Source organism: Lygodium microphyllum, chromosome 27 (genome assembly GCF_053477565.2).
Source record: "Lygodium microphyllum isolate KBCC chromosome 27, Lygodium_microphyllum_v1.1.10, whole genome shotgun sequence".
Taxonomy (NCBI): Eukaryota; Viridiplantae; Streptophyta; class Polypodiopsida; order Schizaeales; family Lygodiaceae; genus Lygodium; species Lygodium microphyllum.
The window spans coordinates 89,051,338-89,072,980 of NC_141161.1; the positions used below are offsets into that span (position 1 = coordinate 89,051,338).

Consider the following 21,643-nt stretch of genomic DNA (forward strand, 5'->3'; position numbering starts at 1 on the left):
ACAGCTTTAGTGATGAATTTATATCGATTCCCCTGGACAGCTGAATGTATGTGAGATTGTTTGGAGCAAGGCATCTACTACTAAGAGTGACCAAGGATGTAGTGAAGGAAAAAATGGAAACTACTCTGGTGTCCTTTTAGGAGTTACAAGATCATATCCACTCTCCATGTAGGAATCATGATTCTCTGTGACAAAAAACCACCACCTTGAGAGAGGTTTAAGAATCAATCCCCATCCCTCCCTTCCGCCCCCTTTCTTGATGATGTGGCATTTCTGTTTCCCCACCTCAAAATTTCCTGTTTCCATTGTCATTTCTGTTTGCGCTTCCTTTTCTATTTCAGAGTTTCCCTCAACTATGACTAGAATAGACAATGGGTTCATAATATGAGAGAGATCACAATCCCAATGATGTTAAAAGGGTTTTCCTTGTGTTTGTGTACGCAAAAGAGTTGCTCGATAGTGTAATGATGGGATGCCATTATGAACCTTGGAGCCATAAACTACAAGTGTTGCATCTTGCCTTCCAAAGTGTTATGCAGTGACACCAAAGAAAGCACCTCCTAATCTATAGCTCCATGACAAAACTATGGTCCTGATTGCTTTCTAAGACTAGGTCTTGACTGGGCAAGGTTAGCACTTCTATCAAAGTTTGCAAGACCTCTGAACCATATACAAGAATTCGGGCTGTCACTGTAGTCAGCTATAAGGTTTCAATCTTGAATGGTGGCTTTGCCTTGTCGTTTATGTGAAATTGCATTTTTGTTGCCCATAGCATTGATTGTTTATAAAATTTTGCTCTTATGGCTTTGCTTTGCTGGTAGTGAATTGTCTGTGTTGATCTTTTACTTGAAAGATCAAAGTGTTTGATTTCTTACTGAAGATTTTCCTTGATTAATTCAGGATGTGATGGGTGCAGCTGAAACAGGATCTGGCAAAACACTTGCATATGTGCTTCCTATTTTGCAACGATTAATAGAAGAAGCAGAAAAATATCATGTTTCTCAAGAGGGTGAACCAATGGATGGTGAGAACTGCCCAAGTGCAAGCAAAGGTGGAAGCCCTTTACGTGCATTGATTATAACTCCGACAAGAGAGCTCGCATTGCAGGTTGAAAGCGCAGCTGAGATATCACATTTTACATGTGTTGTCATATATTGGTTTGTTAAGAAGTGAATTGTATGTTCTTCTCTTTGAATGCCACAAAATTAAATATGCTGGATACATAGCTTGTGCTGCATGAGCTGAACTTCACAGGATAAAAAAATCTGTATAGGTAATATCTCTTCTAAGACAGAGACTAGTGACTTTACATGATGTAAAACCTATACATATTCACCTTCAATGCTAACGTACTAACAGCATTGTCATCTTGCCCTGATATTTATTGCTGAACCATGAGTGGGTAAACTATCCAAAAAATACGTTCATGTGGATGCACTACCATATAAACAGCATAAAGTTCTACTATATGCATTAGTGTTGCAGGCACCAATTCTGCATGTAGAATCCTCATGGGCAGTCCTTGCTCAGTGACATTATATGATAAGTTTGAGTACAAATGAAACAACCAAACTGAAAATGAAGTGTGTTTGGAGGAGAGAGAGACTCTGAAACATTGCAAGGTTCCCTGTGGGGAAGAGACTCTGAAACATTGTAAGGTTCCCACACCTGTAAAGTGCATGAACCTGGATGGCAAACAGAACCTGACTGCACATGCCTCCCTAGAGGAGCTCCAGGAGCACTTTATAGAGTAGCATGCATATTTCTAACACCCACTCTTGATACTCCATGTTGAATACAAAGAGAAAACAATGAGACAAAGAAGTCAAAGTGCTGGAACCATGGATGCCTCAGTCCTGGATATACCATGGAGGTAGTACAGAGAAGAATCCTGAAGGATGAAGCACAAAATGAAGAAACAACTCCTGTCTTGTCTAAGCAAGAGTTGCACAAAGCTCCAAATCCGATACGACTTAAAAGTACAGATTTATGCAGGGGAATGAATATAAAATACACCCAAGAGGCATTAAGGTTTATTACAAACCACTCCTCAAGGTGACTAACAGCACTGGTGTCCCCTCTCAAACTCCGCTTGGTAATGGTGAACACCTTCCATGAAAGCTTTTGTGGTGAGGATGGATTTAGTGCTTTGGTACAATGATGGATAAGAATTGTGGGTACAAAAGTTTACTTTGAAGCATAATTGGTTTTAATGGCTCTTCCTTGCTAATGTATGTAATGACTAAGCTATTGGCTGATGAGGATAAGGTCATGTACATTTTGTTTGTATCCAAAGCATATAGAGAGAGTCATTCATTTTTACTGGGGCTGCTATCATGGAAATTTTATTACATGGTGGAAATTTCTATTTCAAAAAAATCTAGATATGTACTCATACACAAGATCAGAGGGATTGCACAAGGGCCTCCACTTGATGAATGATTGGAATAGCTTGAAAAATAATAAGGTCTTGTGTCGATAGGATGAAGCTGTTTGGTCCCTTCCAAGTTGTTCAAGGCAGGAAAAGTTTCAAATTAGGGCTTGTTAGATGTACAATATTTTCACCTTAAGCTGAAAAACTTCATTTAAGGCCAGCACTTCAAGCGCTGCCAAAAAGAACATATCTCAATAAGACTATAGCTACAATAAGAAATCTTGAAAAGCTGTGGCTTTGGCTGAAGTAGGGTCCTGGTCCTTATCTTGTGATGGGAACTCAGTGTTTGACCTATAGGGCGATGTGTAGACCTCAGAAATTTGTGTTTGTAGCTATGGTCGGGGCAGGGGGTTTGACCATGGCCATGTGGGTTGCCTCTCCTAGTACTAGAACGTGAAGGGCAGGCCGTTAATGAGTGAAACGTGGTCCAAGTTCTTTTTGGCCATGTACTCATTTCTTCATTTGAGTTGAAACATTACACGTAAATTCTCTAACCTTCCTTTCAAAACACTTTAGTTTGAGATCTCTTCTACTGCCCACTCAAAGCTAACCCCTTGTTAGTTACCAAAGAAAGAAAAAAATCAATGATTTCAGTTCTGCATTAAATACAGACCGATTTTCAGTCTTGCGGACTCTCTCCTATAATCTGCTCTCCTCTCTCGCACTCCATCTCTGAATTGTTATATTTGTCTATCTGATATAACAATTTGACATGTTGGAATCACAAAGGAGGGGCAAGTACTGTGGACTACCTGATGGGCTCACTAGCATTGATGCCAAACATCCAAATTTCAAGATATCTAAGAGGCCAATTGGCATAGCAGCAGATCATGCTATTCTGACACTCATGCTCTCTTGTGTACTTATGAAACATGAAACACCATGCCTCCCTAAACATCCCAAATACTACTTTACAGAAGACACCTCACACATCTACAGTGGCTCGCTGCAAACTAGTTTACATACATTGGACTTGAGTAGATCGTTGGAAGAATGTACAAGGAATTTAGCAGAGGCCATACATGGATCAGCCATGTATGCATTCCCACACACCTTGCCCTGATGTAGACCCACACGACCTACTGCTCCCCAAAATAGCTGGTATGATGATGAGTGTAGAGTCACCCGAGCTCGCTAACAGAGGGAAGTGGAGCTAGGCACTCAAACACATCACCAAGCAAAGGCGTTCTTCAAATGCCTTGTGCGGAAGAAGAAACGAGACTACCCAACGAAAGCAGAAGTGGAGATATATCAACTATTTTTGGGGCGGGACAACAAGAGCACATGGAAGATGTTTCATGAAAGAAAGCCCCCCCCATACAGATTACATCACTAGATGCTTGGCTTGACTATGGGAGACAGTTGTATGACCTGCCAGGACAGCTACCTATGCAGCCCCCACAAGCTTGTAGGCCAACACAGTGGTCTTTCTTCACATGGAAAATGGTTAGGGATGCAATCTATAGATTACAAAATGGGAGGGCACAGGATAAGGATGGACTAGTAGCAGAACATTTCTCACATGCTGGTGACATATTAGCATCCATATTAGCATATATGTTCAATAGAGCAGTATATGAAGGTTTCCCTATGAGTTAGTCAGACAATACTATAATTCCGCTATTTAAAAGTGGTGATCCCGTGATTCCTAGCAACTACAGGACTATCATGATCGGTCATTCTTTGGCCAAGATACATGGATCTATATTGGAGCATGAACTCAGTGAGTGGGCTGAAATGCAAGGCAAGAGAGCACAAGGACATGCAGGTTTCAGACGAGGATATACCACGTTGGACCATATTCTCACACTTAGAGCCATTATTGAGGAGGGTCGAGCCCGAGACGAGGATCTATTGTTGCTTTGTAGACTTTCACAAAGCTTTTGATACAATGCCTCATACACGCATCATGCAGAGATTGCAGGACATTGGAGTACCAGAGGGTATATGATGGGGTGTCTATGCATTATATGAGGCAGTGATAGGTCATGTACGAGCATTTGGGGGGCTATCAAAGAGGATTGACAGTACTATAGGAGTGAAACAAGGATGTCGATTTTCACCCACATTGTTTGGTCTATACATAGATGAAGTGTCTGATTACATAGACCGAGGAGGAGGAGCTGGAGCCAACCTGCTAGGGGTGCTGATACCGATATTACTGTATGCAGATGATGGCTGGGATAGCATGGAGAGGCCATTGATCATGATGATAGTACGCATGATTAGGAGTAAGTTCTCCACCCCACACCCCATTGTCAGAGCAGAGCTAGGGGCAACATCCATAGTCATGGAGGCACTCTTTAGGGCAGTGACCTTTTGGCACAGACTATGGGAACTTCCACGCCATAGATACTCTAGATTGGCACTAACCTCATCTAGACAACTAGCAACAAGAGGCGAGAAGAACTGTTGGTTTTCACAGCTGACTATTTGGATGAGCCTACATGGTTTGGATATTGACCGTCTTTCACCTTTGGATTATAGCCTTGATTGCCCTACACTTTCTCTCAGCCAATCAGAGTTGAACCAGGTGATCAGAGCTGATATCTTGAGGATTGAGACGGCAAGGACATGGATCCACCCACCACTCCCTCTAGGATCGAGGATTGATTTCTACAGAAGTCATTTCTTGTGCCTCTCTGATGATGGTTTTACTATTCGGCCAACATATATAGACACCTATCTCTCCCATAGCGTATGGGTTGCTATTGGTCTGGTTCGCACCTCCTCACATAGGCTCCAGATGGAGATAGGCGGATGGACAAATACCCTAGCAGAGGATAGGACTTGCCAGCTTTGTGGTCGAGAGCCTGAGACGGAGGAGCACTACATATGCAGATGCACAGTATACTATGACATACGAGGATGGTACCACTGCCTCTTCTAGGATGGATTTGGACTCCTTCGTCGGGTCATGGAGTACGAGGACTAGAGATGCCTAGGTCTCTTCCTCCTAGAGCTCGAGAGGCGCCGAACTACACTACTGCGAAACAGGAGGCCAACTCACCTAGAGGAGTACACACAGAGAGCAATGACAGACTTCTTCCACAGAGCCAATCCTACTGACACTACCAACCTAGCAGAGACAGAGCCACCCTGCCAGACACCTTACAGGCCACACCGTGGAGTCACATTGGATAGAGCCATTTCACGACGACCCCGTCTACTAGGATCACATCTAAGGAGGCCACACCACAATCGGATTAGAGCCATTATCATGAAACACCGCAGACTCACCACCAGGCATATCAGTGAAGCAGCTAGGGACCGCATCATAGCTGAGATCATGTGTAGATCTTGAGACCAGCTACAGCCCATAGTCTCCACCACAATTTTGTACATGGCTAAATCAGATCTGGTTCTCCTTTCCTTTCCTTTTCTTTTCTATCGATGGAACAACACTACACATGGTTCAACCCTAGTATAGCCCCATCGTATAGTTATTTTCAGTATTGTTTCATAGGCCACCCACTTACTTGTAATGTTATCTTTACCTTACTGATGAGATGACATTAGACATGGATGTAGTCTGGATTTTGTCTCATAGGCCACATTGGCCTTATGTAGATGTTAATATATCTTTCTTTCTTTCTATCTCTCCAATTGCAGCACATAATTAAATGCCATACTAAAGTCCATAGAATTGATTGCCCAACTTATGCCATCCGTGCCTCGAAATCTTGCATCTTGACATGAGTATATTTTTAAAAAATTGAGTAGCTTAAAAAGGCAAACATGTTGTTTTGTTGTTGCACACTAGAATGTTTTTGTTTTGAAATGATGTCAAAGTTGCTTACTCTCTATTTTTCGTGGTATTAATCAAAAGAGTCTGCTAGGTTTTTACAGGTCTGTGATCATTTTCGAGCTGCAGCAAAGCATACAATTATCAAAGTTGTCCCAATTGTTGGAGGCATGTCTACACAAAAGCAAGAAAGACTCTTGAAACGAAAGCCAGAAGCTGTTGTGGGGACTCCTGGACGGTTGTGGGAGTTGATGAGTGCTGGGGAAGAACACCTTGTAGATGTGAGTTACTCTTTTTTGTTTGATTTTGAATCATGTTGGATCTTATCACCTGTAGCATCTTAATACTAAATTTCTTAATGTAAATACAATAATTTGTCTACTGTGATGTTATGACTCCATGTGTTATAAATTGATGATCTTTTTGTTTCACGGTTTGGAATTGCTTTGTTATGGAATGCCATGTAGCAAAAGGATATGAATGACATTTTTTGGATAACAAACATGATTTGCAACTCATAAATCTAGGTAAGCTCAAAAGCACTGGTATCTAGCTCTCTGAATGATTAATATGGAATATTGCCAATAAGCTCTAGCTTCTCAAGCTCTGGACTATTGAGGTTCCAAATAAGGCTCACCAAGAACACATGATTGAATATATATCCTTAAGGGTGTGTTTCCTAATTGAGATAATGTTGAGTCATAGTATCCATTTTGAACATTAAGAGAGCTAGGTCTTTGAAGGCTAGGAACTATCCGTGCGGCCCAAATGGGAGTTACTCCTAGCATGGCATTGATTGGTACAAGATCCAAGAGGTCCATCTGCATGATGTTGACCATGTCAAGGGCTGCCAAGGAACACCTGCGAGTATTGCATGTGGCCACTGACCTAGTATCTAACTCGGCTACAGGGGCATTGACTTGGAGTCTAGGGGTATCTATCTACAATACCTTCCTTGCAACCACCACTTGCCATCATCTACCCAATATGAGGACTTTTACACCAGCCAAGGAGCCACCTCACCTTGTCAATGGACACTCATTGTTAGTAGTGACAGTGCATTGAACAGCTTTGTGAGCATCGAATCCTATGTAAATCAACAATACAATTGGAAATTTCTCACCCTCACACTTATGTATCTCCTTTACCATGTGACTAAAGGTTTACCTTCTTGAGCTTCTTGTGGTTTTGTGCATGTCATCATGTCACATAGAGAGTAGGTTGTTGCTTTGATACCAATGAGATGCCCGCATAGATCTCCAACATGCACGCATGATTTAATACAAGCCATACAAGCACAAAGAGCAACATAGAGGATGGGCATTGAGCTAACCTCCTAGCCATAGATCCAAATGGGCTCACCCGTAATTCTAGAAACCGGCAACAAGTTGGACCAAGCTTGTCACAAGGGTTGGCATCCTAGCCATAGAGCCAAATGGGCTCACCCCTAATTCTAGGAATTCGCAACAAGTTGGACCAAGCTTGTCACAAAGGCCGACGTCCCATACCATCAGCCCACACCATCTTGGTGTGTGGATGGAGTTGCTTAGGGTTGAGTCCAAGAGCCGTCGCACGAAAAGTGTCACACATTTGAACCCTACATCTTATTTATAAAACCTAGTGCCCAAACCCTAAAGCGCCCTAGAAGTGTTCACACTTTAGGATCCTTTAGCTAACCCTAAAGTGCCATAACCATGTTATGCACCCCTAGTGACCAATGCTGTGGGCATTCATCAATGATATCCAAGTGTGTAACAAAGTGGCTAGGACTAATTGTACTATATGTTTAGAGAAATTGTAACCCTAGTTGTAGTAGGCGTATTGATGGTCTTAAATGTTCTGAATTGACAACTAGTGGGGCTAGGAAGCTTGTACAAGGGACAAAGAGCATCAATCGGTACTAGGTAGCCCATGAGATGACCAACACTCTTCTATTACATGAGTACTTCTAGTCACTGAAGAGTGCTTAAAGCAATCAATTTGTTCACTCTATCTTTCCATGAAATATTTGTCTATTGTTCTATTATGAGGGTATTATAAATACAACATTTCTACTGTATTATCCCCATCTTTTCAAACAAATAATTATAAAATATCCATGTTGTGATCATTGAATTGTCACTTCAATATACACCCTCTCTTGGACAATTGGAAAGTTTTAAAGAATGAGTTATCAAAGCATATGAGTTAAATTATGAGAAGGGGGGCTTAGATAATAAAATATTAAAAAACAAATCATTTGAAATGTTTGTTTGTTCTCATTGTTACTGCCTTGTTCTTGTCATCTAAGTGTTTTGTTTGACATCTACAAACAACTTCCTTGATTAACTCGTTAGGACACATTCGTTCGTGTAATATTAGGACAAATACAAATGCAAGTGAAATACAATCTTTGATAAAGTATGAATATTTATTCCAATAGAAAATGTATACATCCCTATTTTATTTCATCAATCCTCGGTTCATAAATCGAACTCCACTCGAAGGCAAACCACCAATCCGCACTCAACTAGAATCAAGGCTTTCCAATGAGTCGTCTAGATTATCCCTTGATGGGCTGCCAAAATCATGCTGTCCAGGGTTTGTTAGATAGGCATGTTAATCTACAACATTTTGGTTTGCATAACAGGCAAATCTCTTTGGTTTTTTAATAACATGTCATAGTTATTGAAATGGACCAGCAACAAGAAATAGCTGTGACCCAAACATGCCCTTAATGGAAATTAGAAGTTGCAACAAGTGTCAATGGTGCATTGCTTAGATCAGAGAAGAAGATAATGAGAGAGAGGAAATGCATGAATGCATGGTTGACCTGTTTTATTTCCTTTTTCCAGTTCTTTTCATTCTGCTTAATCAAGTGTCAAAAGCTTATGACTAGACCTAAACATTGTTGAGGACAGCTTGCTTGTAAGTAGAACTTCTGCAGGACCCAGGTGAACCAGAAACCTTAACCCAAAGTTTGTAGTGACACACAGTAGATGTGATGTATCAACGCATTATGACACACAATGCTAATTTTCTCATCTGTGATTTCCTGTTATTCTTACAACTTTTTGTCGAATACTGGTGGAGAGTTTCAGTTGGAAAGATAGCCAATAAGTTTAGTGGTACTTCAATAACTAAGTCTATGGCAATCCATACCTGTATTGTGTTTCTCATAGCATGGAGTGGGGTCAAGTTGTCATTGGTCCCTTGTCATCTGTGGGCTATGGATGCATGAGAGATATTTTTCTTTAAAAAAAAATTGATCAGTTTTTTTCCAAAGTGCCGTTCTGTTAATCTAGTGGCATTCTTGAAACACACTAAACTTTACACCTTCTAATGCCAAGTTGAATACTCACTTTTCTACAATTATGGTGTACTAATATATGTAAGTTTCCAATCTCTATTTTAAATGAATGTTAATAACCATTATGTGTACCCAAACTTGGTGTTTGATTGTCTTATACCATTTCAGTGAATCTCATGATCCATTACATGTACCCAAATACAACCTTTGGAAATAAAGAAGTGTTCCAATTAGCTTGTGTCTGTGATGAGGTCTTGGTTCCTTCCATACAAGTTTTCTGCTTAGTTAGGTGGTCTTGTTTCCTTTCCTTTCTGAAGCCAGCAGGGATTCTGAACATAATCTGTATTGTTCTTGATGTTGTCTTTGCTACACTTGTGCAGCTCCAATCCTTGTCCTTCTTTGTGTTGGATGAAGCAGATCGGATGGTTGAGAAAGGTCATTTCCAAGAGCTGCAGTCAATCATTGGTATGCTTCCAGTGAATGGTGTGCAGAAAAGGCTGATCTCAGCTAATACTAGAAGGGAACCCATTATTTCATCGAACACAGAAACAGATGGTACTTCCGTCGATGGGTTAGAAAACAGGGGAATTGGAGAGACTTTTGATGTAGATATTGATACAGAAAAGTCTACAAAACGCCGACAGACTTTTGTGTTCTCAGCTACACTAGCTTTACCACCGGGCTTCAGGACAAAGTTAAAGAAAGGAAATTCACAAGTCAGTCACTCACATAAGCACGAGGACTGCTCTGTTGCTACACTTTCACAGAGGGCAGGTGTGCGCCCAAATGCTGCAATAGTCAATCTGACTACTCAAACCATTGTAGCAGAAAAACTTGAGGAGTCTTGTATCCAGTGAGCTATCTATGTTTCTTGTAACTAGATATTCTACTAAAGACTTAGTGATATATATATCAAACTGCGGGATTGAGGCTGCAAGTGTAGTTTGATCCTTAAGATTTGATTTTCGCACATGATGTGCAGGTGCAGAGAAGAAGAGAAGGAATTCTATTTGTACTACTTACTGAAGCTACATGGTCATGGGCATGCCATTGTATTCTGTACATCAATTGCTGCTGTGCGTCGTGTGACAGCACTTCTGCATTTGTTACAGATTAATGCTTGGCCTCTGCATGCTCAAATGCAGCAAAGACAACGGCTAAAGGTACTCATCAAAGGCTTCTGTGCTCTTGTCATCAGTTTGCTTTAATATTTCAGAAAAAGGGTTCTATATTGATTAGAATATTTGCAAAAAGGCCATGGACAGGTTTCGTGGTAATGAGAATGGTGTCCTTATAGCCACTGATGTGGCTGCAAGAGGTCTGGATATTCCTGATGTTCGGACAGTAATACATTACCAACTCCCTCATTCTGCAGAGGTATGTTGCACAGATTCTCAAAAAGGCTTAATTTCGGCTTGTTTTCAGTAAAGATTCTGAGACACCGATTCAGGTGTATGTGCATAGAAGTGGGAGGACTGCACGAGCCTCAAAAGATGGATGCAGTATCTTACTTCTTTCACCATCTGATCAGATGAAGTCCAAATCTCTGTGTCAAACTCTTGACAAGGTACTTTTGAAGTTTTTTCATCCAGTTTCAATGTTTCTTCAAGTAGTTACAGCATGTTTTTTCAAGTAGTTACAGCTTGCTGACCCATGGAGTTTTGAAACAGTAAGTCTTTGTACCATTTTATTACACTGTCCTCTAATAACCATGTGCTGACCTCAGTGAGCTTATAAATTATAGGAAGTACTTTGTAAAACATAGTTGGAATGTACTGAACAGACCATTGTTTTGATGCACTTATGTTAGTTGCACCCTTCATTTGGTTGCATGCTGATTACTGAAAGTCTGCTCACCTCTCTGTATTCACATTCAGAAAGATGGATTTCCAGCTTTTCCAGTGAATGCTGCCTACATGCCTTCAGTGGAGAAAAGAGTCTTCTTAGCTCAAAAAATTGATTCTCTTATACGGAAAACTGCTCAGGCAAGATTTTTATCTCATGCTAGTGTCTTGTGGATTTTTGTATTTTTATTTTCACTTGTTTGTTAACCTTTCAAGTACAGGAGCAATGCTACAGAAAGTTGTGGTTTGATGCAATAAAAATAGTAGAAAGCATAATAAATGTTCTGTGGACAGCTGCCTCACTTGCACACCCCTTGCAGCTGTACATGCTCTTTCTGTTTGTTGCCTTCTTCCTTCACTTCGTCTTTTTTCTGGTCTCAGGTTTCACTTAGATCCGATGTTTAGGAAGAGAGCCCATGTATTGAATTCAGCATATTGTGGATCTAGACATGCGGACTTAGATGTGGGGATGGTTGGGTTTGGCAAGGAGGTCTCAATGGCTGGGCCCTTGTGACAGTGGCTGTATTATGGTGTGTAGTGTTCAGCTATCTGTTCTTCAGAGTGTGTTTTGGTCTTTACTGTATTGGAATCAGTGAATGATACTCTTTTTGCAGGGGAATACAATAATCAACCCTGATTGGCTTTTCCCAAATTGCATCATCTCAAGTAGGAAAAACCTTGTCTGGGTACTCATACACATCTTAACCTTTCTGAAGGACATAACATCGTTCTCTCTCTCTGGCATGTCATTCAGGATGGTGCCTCAGTGAAATTGGGATTTGGTCTGTAACTCCTGAGGTCTAGCTAGGTGTTTGGGAGTAGATATAGACAATGTAGATGTTACATTATAAGGTAAATTAAGGGAAACATACACGAGGATGACCGTCCGGGGTCTTGGGCGCCCGAATGGGGTTTAGGGGAGCCTAGAACCAAAGAGAGTCCAAGAATAGTAGGACTCACCAAGGTTTGACGGCTGGCAATTGGATCACGATGAAGGTGGCCAGCAAAGAACTAGGCAAGGCTGGGAGGTGAAACGATGGCTTGTGCTCATTTTGGGTTTCGGACTGCTTTCCTTTGGTCTTCATTGTCTTCTTCAGAGCCTCCTGTCAAGGGCGTCGCCTGACATTGGTATCAGAGCCACATGGTTCGAGGGACATGACACGTCATTTGTCAGTCGATTAAGGTCGCCCGTCATCCGTCAATCGTCGAAGATTTCTATACGAAGTGGTAACTCGTGGTTGTGCCACGTCACGTAAGTGTGACACGTAGCAGGCAGAAGAAAGGCGTAAGGTGGACCATGAGGCGACGGTCAACTGTTGTAACCGTGAGGAAAAGCGCCAGAACTGTGAGGCGAAATGCGTGAGGAGACTGCTGTGGGACGGACGGAAAAACGTCAGATGGTACACGACTGAAGTCAGGAGTTAGTTCGTTATCGGCGGACTGAAGTCAATCAGACCCGTTTTTTTTTTATATTATACATAGAAGATATACCGGTTGTTCCCATGACTCTTCCGTTTCTACCACAACTTCATTTCGAGCATGACTGGTTCACTGCTTTAGTCCGGGAAGGCAAAATTTGTTCCTTACTCTTCGGGTTTATTTACAAAATCAGCAACAGTTGCCTGCCATTAAAACCAGGGAAGTACTTTACTTTGTATGCAAATTTCTTATCTTTGCTTTCCAATTCTAGTGTATTAATGGCAGAAAAAAGGGAAAGAGGGAGTAATGGAAGGTTCTAGTTCTGGGGACCACCCTATGGTAGATTCCCATGAATCAGAGATGCAAGAGGAACAGTAGGAAAAATTCTTTGCTACACGAGAACAATTTGATGATCTTACTGCTCGTGTGCAGGCTCAGGGGGTTCAAATGGAATTTTTAACTCAAACACTCACTGAAATAAAATCTCAATTAACCTTATTGTTAGAAAAAGATAAAAATAAGATAGAAACCTCGGATGTCCCATCTTCATTGAAAGATTTAGATGTGACTATGCGAGATCCTAAGGAACCCCACCATAAGTTGAGGGATAATCCAGTTCTTAAAGATATGAAACCCCCTCAGTTTCACGGGGAGGAAAAAGACAGAAATAAAGATACAATCTTTAATTTTCTCCAAAAATGGGAAGATTTACATAAGCTTAAAAATACTCCACCACATCTCCAAGCACTGGAGGCTAATTTAACTTTGGGGCCCAAAGCATATAAATGGTGGCGAACTTTAAAGGAGGCAAATAAAATACCTGAAACTTGGGCTCAATTTGAATCCGTCTTTTTGAAAGAATTCCTTCGTGAAAATGAAATGGATAGAAATTGGGAAGATTGGGATTATGTCAGACAAAAGGGAAGACCCCTGCTGACATATCTGGAGGAATATCATGAGATAATCCTCAAATTGGAAGGAATAGATGAATTTCAAAAGACAAGAGGATTCATTAGGGGACTAGATAAAGCCTGTAAAAAGGAAGTAAAAAGGAGTTCACCTAAGACGTTGGAAGAGGCAATTAAATTTGCATTAATTAATGAAGATAGTATGCGTCCAGGTACACTCACTAGTCTCACTGATACGGAGCCCAAGTCTAAGGAATTGCAAACCTCAAAATTTGTGGGCAAATTTAAAAGAAAAATGCCATTTTTAAAGGGTAAAAAATAACCTTTTGAAAAGAAACAATATGTGAGGCCAAAGTTAAGTCTTGATGACTTTGATAAGGCCAAAAAAGAAAAGTTGTGTTTTAATTGCCTATCCCCTAACCATGCTACTTGGAATTTCCCTCAAAGGAAAAAGGGGCAAGACAAAGGAAAGAATAAGGACAAGGGCAAGGGAAAAGAAAAACAAATCCATGTAGTGCAGACCTTAGAATTAAAGGGGCATGAAAGGTATAAATCTTTAGAGGTCTTGCACATGGATGTACAACACAAGTGTTGTATGTCAACTTCTATGTGGCAGCCTACCTTTGGGCCACATGATTTAGTTAGAGTGCATGGATTGATAGCTGGAAAGAGAGTTAGAGTCATGATTGATGACTCTGCTACACATAATTTTATAAATTATGCACTTGTCAAAAAATTGCAACTTCCCCAACAAAAGAGTGGGCATCAATATGTTGTTCGTATGATGCAAGGTTAAGATAATAAAATATGGGATACAATGGTATCCAATTTGGAAATTGAGATTCAAGGATATAAAGATAAACTTGATTTCCAAATTATGAACATGGAAAGAGCTGATATTGCTCTAGGGAGGGAGTGGCTATGGGGATTGGAACCATCCTTAAAACGTAGTTATCATCATAATACACTGGAATTTGAAAGGGATGGTAAGACTTTTGTCATTCAAGGTGAACATGAAGTATCTGATAATCCTTTGCTATGTTCTACTGAAGTTCAGAAGTTGATAAAGAAGGAAGTTTGTGAGGTATACATGTTATGGTCTCTTCCTGTACAAAACACTTTTACTTTCTGTAATATAAAGCAACAATTTTCTTATGTTTGTGAGTTGAATGTAAATAATGAATTAAGCAGTTTGTTAGATGAATTTAAAGATGCGTTTCCTTCTGATTTACCAAGTGGCCTTCCACCAGATAGGGGTGATATAAATCACCCAATTGACACAAATAAGGATACACACCCTATTTCTAAACCACCGTATAGGTTAAGTGAAACACAGCATCAAGAAGTTGAAAGACAAATTAAGGATTACCTTGATAAAGGGTTTATACAACCCAGTAATTCACCTTGGGCTTCGCCAATTTTATTAGTAAAGAAAAAATATGGTTTTATGCGACTTTGTGTTGACTATAGAGCACTTAATAAAATAACGGTGAAGAATAAATTTCCTATGCTTAGAATGGAAGATCTTTTTGATCAATTACAAGGGGCAAAATTCTTCACAAAGATAGATTTAAGATCAGGCTATCACCAAGTAAGAATTAAGGCACAAGATGTTCCTAAGACAGCATTTCGTACTAGATACGGGCATTATGATTTTTTGGTGATGCCTTTTGGCCTCACTAATGCACCAGCTACCTTTATGAAGCTGATGAATAGTGTTTTACGGCCCTATCTAGAACATTTTGTAGTAGTCTTCTTGGATGATATCTTGATCTTTAGTAAATCAAAAGAAGAACATTTGGAACACTTACGATTAGTATTCCAACTGTTAAGAACACATTCCCTTTATGCGAAGAAAACTAAATGTGAATTCTTTGCACAAGAGGTCAAATATTTGGGGCATATTATCTCGAAAGAGGGAATCAACATGGATCCAGAAAAAGTAAGGGCAATTATTGAATGGCCATCTCCAAGGAACCTGGAAGAGCTGCAGATCTTCCTAGGTTTATCTGGATTTTATCGTAGATTCATTCGAGATTATGCCAAAATAGCTGTTCCAATGACAGACCAACTTAAAGGGAAAGGAAAAAGTTTTAATTGGGGAACACACCAAAATGAAAGTTTTCAAAAACTTAAGGTAGCTATTGCTATAGCTCCAGTACTATTAATTGTGGATCCCAATAAACCATTTGTGGTTGAAGCTGATGCCAGTAATAAGGCGATAGGCGCGGTCTTATTACAAGAAGGTCGACCAGTTGCTTTTGAAAGCAAGATATTAGACCGTGCAAAACATAATTATTCTGTTTATGAGAGGGAGCTATATGCAATAGTACATGCAATGAAGAAATGGAGGCACTATTTGAACGGTGCCAAACTTTTGATTTTATCGGATCATGAAAGCATTAAGTGGCTTAATGATCAACCGGATTTACACGGGCGTAAAGCCAGATGGGCCGAACTCCTCCAAGAGTTCGACTATGAGATAAGATATAGAAAATGAAAGTATAATATAGTAGCTGATGCACTTAGCAGAATGCCCATCATTAATGAATTGAGTTTTACTCAGTTCACTTCCAACTTGCTTGAATCTTTAAAAGGGAAATGCCAGGTTGATCCGACATATTCCAACATATGGGAAGCAATAAAAAATGGGGATCCAAATGAAAGTGCTTCTACTGAGGAAGGAATATCTAAGGATATTCAACAAGGAAATGGAGCATTAGGGGTTGCTCAAACCGGATTCAAGTGGAAGAATTTTACCATTGATAATGGTTAATTACTCTACAAGGGTAGGGTATGTGTCCCGAAAGATACAGAAATAAGGTGCCAGATACTCTTTGAGTGTCATGATACCCCTAGCGCGGGACATCTAGGAGTTAATAAGACTTATAGTCTTATTAAAAGGCAGTTCTATTGACCTGGAATGAATAAGGACGTCCTTGACTATGTGGTCAAATATAATAAATGCTAGGTTATTAAAGCTGAAAGATTGAAAATGGGAGGACTTCTCTATCCACTAGAGATTCCTTCGGGAAAATGGGAGAGTATCTCCATGGATTTTATTGTTGCTTTACCCAGAACACAGAGGGGGCACGACTCCGTGTGGGTGATTGTGGATAGGTTAACCAAAATGGCTAGGTTCATTCCAACTTCGACTGATGTTAAAACACCAGAATTGGCTAGATTGTTCGTAGAGAACATATACCGATTGTATGGCGTTCCGGCAAATATAGTTTCTGATCGGGATAGAAAATTTGATAGTCAATTTTGGCATGCGGTATTTAGGAAATTGGATACTAAACTTAGCATGAGTACGGCGGATCACCCGCAAACTGATGGGCAAACTGAAAGGGTTAACCAAATCCTTAAAGATATGCTTAGGGCATATGTAAGGAAAAGGCAAACTAATTGGGAAGAGTATTTACCGATAGCAGAGTTTGCATATAATAGTGCCAAGCACTCTTCCACTGGATATAGTCCATTTATGCTAATGTATGGGTTTCAGCCCAGAGCTCCTTTTGTAGTAGGACTGCATAAGGAAAAGGTTCAGGCAGCTAAGGATTTTTTGGAGGATATGAATAGTATGTTAAAATTTGCTCAAGAAAATATTAAAAAAGCTCAAAATCGAGCTAGAGCATATGCAGATCCTCACCGAAGAGACATCTCCTTTAAAGAAGGAGAATTGGTCTATCTTAAAGTGCCTGAACAAACTAAAACTATGAAAAAGGGACAATGTCCAAAGCTTTCACCGAGGTATTGTGGTCCTTTCATAATACTTAAAAAGGTGGGAGAACTGGCTTACAAGCTTCAACTACTTGCTGGTAGTAAAATACATCCAGTTTTTCATGTAAGTAAGTTAAGGAAGAAGCTAGGTGATTTGGATAATCTAATCTTAAATGATAACATTGAGGAGCTATTAAATGACCAATCTAATCCACATGAACCAGAAAGAATATTAAATGTTCGTAATAGACGAATAAGGAATATTATTTATCAAGAATGTTTGGTTAAGTGGAAAGATTGTTCAGTAGAAAGCTCAACATGGGAGCGAGTAAGTACTTTAAAGAAAAGGTTTCCCAATTTACAGTTAGACCTTCCAAGTATCGTTTTCGAGGACGAAACCAATTCTTAAGGGGAAGGAAATGTTACATTATAAGGTAAATTAAGGGAAACATGCACGAGGATGACCGTCCGGGGTCTTGGGCGCCCGAACGGGGTTTAGGGGAGCCTAGAACCAAAGAGAGTCCAAGAATAGTAGGACTCACCAAGGTTTGACGGCTGGCAATCGGATCACGATGAAGGTTGCCAGCAAAGAACTAGGCAAGGTTGGGAGGTGAAACGATAGCTCGTGCTCATTTTGGGTTTCGGACTGCTTTCCTCTGGTCTTCATCGTCTTCTTCAGAGCCTCCTGTCAAGGTCGTCGCCTGACAGTAGACTACTGTTGTGTGAGGGTACTGAGGTATGTGAGTAGCCCTCTGTAACAAATGTGTTAAGAGGACTTTTTTGTCAACTCAATTCATGGCCATTGAGTTTGTATTTTAGATGCAGGTTGCCATGTTTGAGGAGTCGGTGGCTCAACTGAGGAGGCACTGTTGCTTAGCTTCATATCATCCTAGAAAGTGTGAGAATATGTACTGAGTTATCTCCAAACTGGCCCACTTCTCAGTGCCCAGATCAAAGTGGCATCTGCTTGGTAGGTGCAGTAGAAATTAGATTACATACAACTAGAGCCTGATTGGAATCATTGTGTCTCGATTCTAGCTTAGGCCTTTGATTCTTGCCTTGGCTTCTGATCCCATGGTGATTTGATGTGCTGAACGTGTTGCTTAGGTAGTCATGGCATATTTATTTTAAATTTTTGGAGTCAAAATCATATGCACTCTTTAGTCTGATAATACAGTCTATTGGGGAATGTAGTGTGAAACTGAGTAAGTGATAATGATCGTGTGTGTATGTGCACTTAGATCTTTATGGGCTACTTTCAAAAAAGCATCCTGTGGATTCAAAATTATATGCACTCTCTAGTCTGATGATACAGAGTGCCCAAATTGAGTATGTGATGGCGATCTTGTGTATGTGTTCTATATATGCTAATTTCAAAAAAGCGCCCCAATTAAGCAGTGGCGGAACCACGTTTTACTCCAAAGATGTGTGGTGCTGATGAGTTACCTTCTATGAAAAGGCACCATGGTGTTGTTTGTGATCAGCAGCTAACCTGCAGTTGAGCTTGGTATAGTAGCAACAGATTGAATGTTGATACTCCCATGCCGAGCAATAGGAGCCAAGTATCCGGCCTTAGTTTCTAGTGAAATCTACTATCACTGAATCCCATTTGTTACAGGGCTTGCCAGTCTAGCGGCCAGCAGTTTGTGATCAGTTTTTAACCAATGGTTAGCAGTAGCAGCAGTGTGAATGTTGATAGCTTCATGTTAAGTAATAGGAGCCAAGCATTTGGGGTTACACTTGGCCATTCTAGTGAAATCTACTATCAGTGAATGCCATTCTTTATAGGGCATGCTAGTTTACAGCACAGTGGTAGGTAACTTAAAAGAGCAGGCATGATGAAAATTTTGAGCACTTTGGCTTATCATGAAGAGGTCACACTGCAGTGGACCAAGAACTACTGAGCTTGCAACTGACCTTGTTTAAGACCCAAGAAAACTCTTTCTTTCTGAGACCAGCACCTAGGGGAGATCCCAAATACATGGAAGGGCCGGCCTGTGTTTACGACTCAGCCCTTCCAGCCTAGTCTAAAGAAATATTATTCCAGTACACGTATCAGAGTGGACTTGTGCTAGTTAACTAAAAAACCAGCCATTTCCCATACAATTGAATCACTTGTAAAGCTTTTGAGATGTTGTAGCTGTTTTTGCCCCCCAAGAAGATGATAGCTGTTTGCCTTGAGCATCATCAACAAGTTGTCAGCAAATCCTTGTGAGAACTCCGAAAACTCCGCAATATACCTTCGTTCCTTCATCTCCTCATGCAATGCGAATAATCCAAAGTTCCTTTCTCCAAATCATTGACCACCCTTTCTTTGCAAATGTGCTACTAAATCACCTCCTTTGCAATTGGCCTTCTCATAATGGGCTTTTGTGATCGCAAACTCTGGACAATAACAACACTGCATTAGTAGGATGGAGTTTCGTTTGAGATGATGCAATCATGACGATTTTAGATGGAAAAAACCCGATGACCGATCTTCAATATAAACGTTTTGAATCAAATAAATCCCCTTCTGCAAATCAAGAATCCCTACCCACCCACCCCACCCCCCCCCCCCCCCCCCGAAGGAATGTATTTCTGCTCGACCCAAGTCCCTTAGGGAAGAGCTTAGTTACAATCAACCTGAGAGTGAGGAGAAGTAATTCTCACTCTCACACACACATGCATTATCTATTATGCAATGATAAGAACTGATTTCTTTCAGTATGAAAGAAGAAACAGGGAAAATTAGCCTTTCTCCATCGTTGATCAGCAGTACATGGATAGGGCTTGCTTCTTGTTGCTAAAATGGAAGAAAGAGCTCGAGAAGGAGGTGCTGTAATGAATTTACAGGCTTGCTGTCCTGTAAAACAGCAGTGATAGAAGAGGGAATATGGAGGAATTTGATAATGGAGAAGTGGGGAATGATGATGGGGATGGATGGGGCCAGTTTCTGGCTATTTGTGGGTGCTGTACATCAGTTTACAGCAAAGAAAAATGATGCTGAATGAAGAAAAACGAGCTTTTATTTATAGGAGAGGAGTAGCATAAGACAAGTGTCCAGCCACATGTCATGAGATGTGACAAGTGGTGGGACACTTGGAAACTTGTGTGACAAGTGTCTTGACACTTGTTTCTTCTCTATGGCCTTCCTTTTTGGGCTGAATACTGTCAAGAATAGAAACAACCAGATTTAGTAAGCACAGTCAGAGTACAGAATTTACTATTTTTAGAATGTCATCCCTATTTTTTAGGACTAGCATTTTTAGGCTAATTCGAGGCTCCTAAAATTTAGGGACCCTCCAATATGGGTGTCATATGAAAGCTTTTTCCGTATACATCGCAAAAACGGTATCAGAATCTTCATGTGACTTTCCTATGCAAAGAAATGCGCATTTCAAGCTTTCAGCCCACACATGCACATTGTACAAGCATTTCATGATCATGCCATCTTGTTGATTGTAACTGTCTGTTCTGGCGGATCTAGCCCACACTTCAAGGCATCAATCCTTTCTGTGTGCGAGTCTAACCCTGATATGCATGAGTTTTGGTCATAGGCGCCCAATCGGGCCATATAGGTGGAAGTGTGAACTATCTTTTCTCTAACCCATCACGTGGGTCCACCATAACCTGTGACCACTCATCAGTGGCCAGCTCCAATGCACTTTTCTTTATATCTAATTAGTGCAAAGGAAACAAATTTAATAAATCATTATATAGACAAATTAATGAAAAAGGATACAAATTCTGTTTCTATAGAGTTGTGACAGCCCTCTGGCTTTTATTCAGCTGTCCTTAGCTGCAAAGCTTCTTGATATGGCTGAAGAATGTCTGGGTAATCCTTCATGAATTTTTCATCTATCCACAGTGCATTTGTTGTGGGTAGATTCTTGAATTTTAGTAAGAATTTTCGTGTCACAAGGCCACGTCTCATGGTTCGATCCTTGTGAAACAAAATCTGTTCAAGTTCCAAGAGTTGCTTTGTTTCTTCAACTTTTGGGGGATCTTCAGTAACGGGTTTCTTTGGTTCTGGTCCTATGTAAGGTTTTAGCAAACTTACATGAAAAGCATTGTGTATTTTCGAATGAGCAGGAAGCTCAAGTCGATAAGAAACTTCATTTATTTTCTCAATCAGTTTGAAGGGTCCAAAGTATCTACTGGAGAGCTTTGGAAAAGATGAATTTTGACTGGAACCTTGTTTGAGCTTGCTTTTATCAAACTTTAGGAAGACATATTGACCTTTTATAAAAGCCAAAGGTCTTTTTCGTTTATCTGCTTGCTTCTTTTGTCGCTCTTGGG

General features: G+C 40.4%; 1 protein-coding gene across 2 annotated transcripts in view; it reads left to right on the forward strand.

Annotated features, from left to right (window-relative positions):
* The window catches only part of LOC148012585 (P-loop containing nucleoside triphosphate hydrolases superfamily protein), a 77,198-nt gene that overhangs the window by 11,141 nt on the left and 44,414 nt on the right, over positions 1-21,643 (forward strand). Inside the window, exons 4-10 of one of the 2 annotated variants that reach the window (XM_087669415.1) lie at positions 901-1,107; positions 6,284-6,460; positions 9,849-10,321; positions 10,451-10,631; positions 10,723-10,845; positions 10,919-11,035; positions 11,346-11,453. In XM_087669415.1, the coding sequence (XP_087525541.1) occupies positions 901-1,107; positions 6,284-6,460; positions 9,849-10,321; positions 10,451-10,631; positions 10,723-10,845; positions 10,919-11,035; positions 11,346-11,453 (1,386 nt within the window). The remainder of the gene's footprint in view (positions 1-900; positions 1,108-6,283; positions 6,461-9,848; positions 10,322-10,450; positions 10,632-10,722; positions 10,846-10,918; positions 11,036-11,345; positions 11,454-21,643) is intronic. The other variant, XM_087669416.1, reaches the window with a different exon arrangement.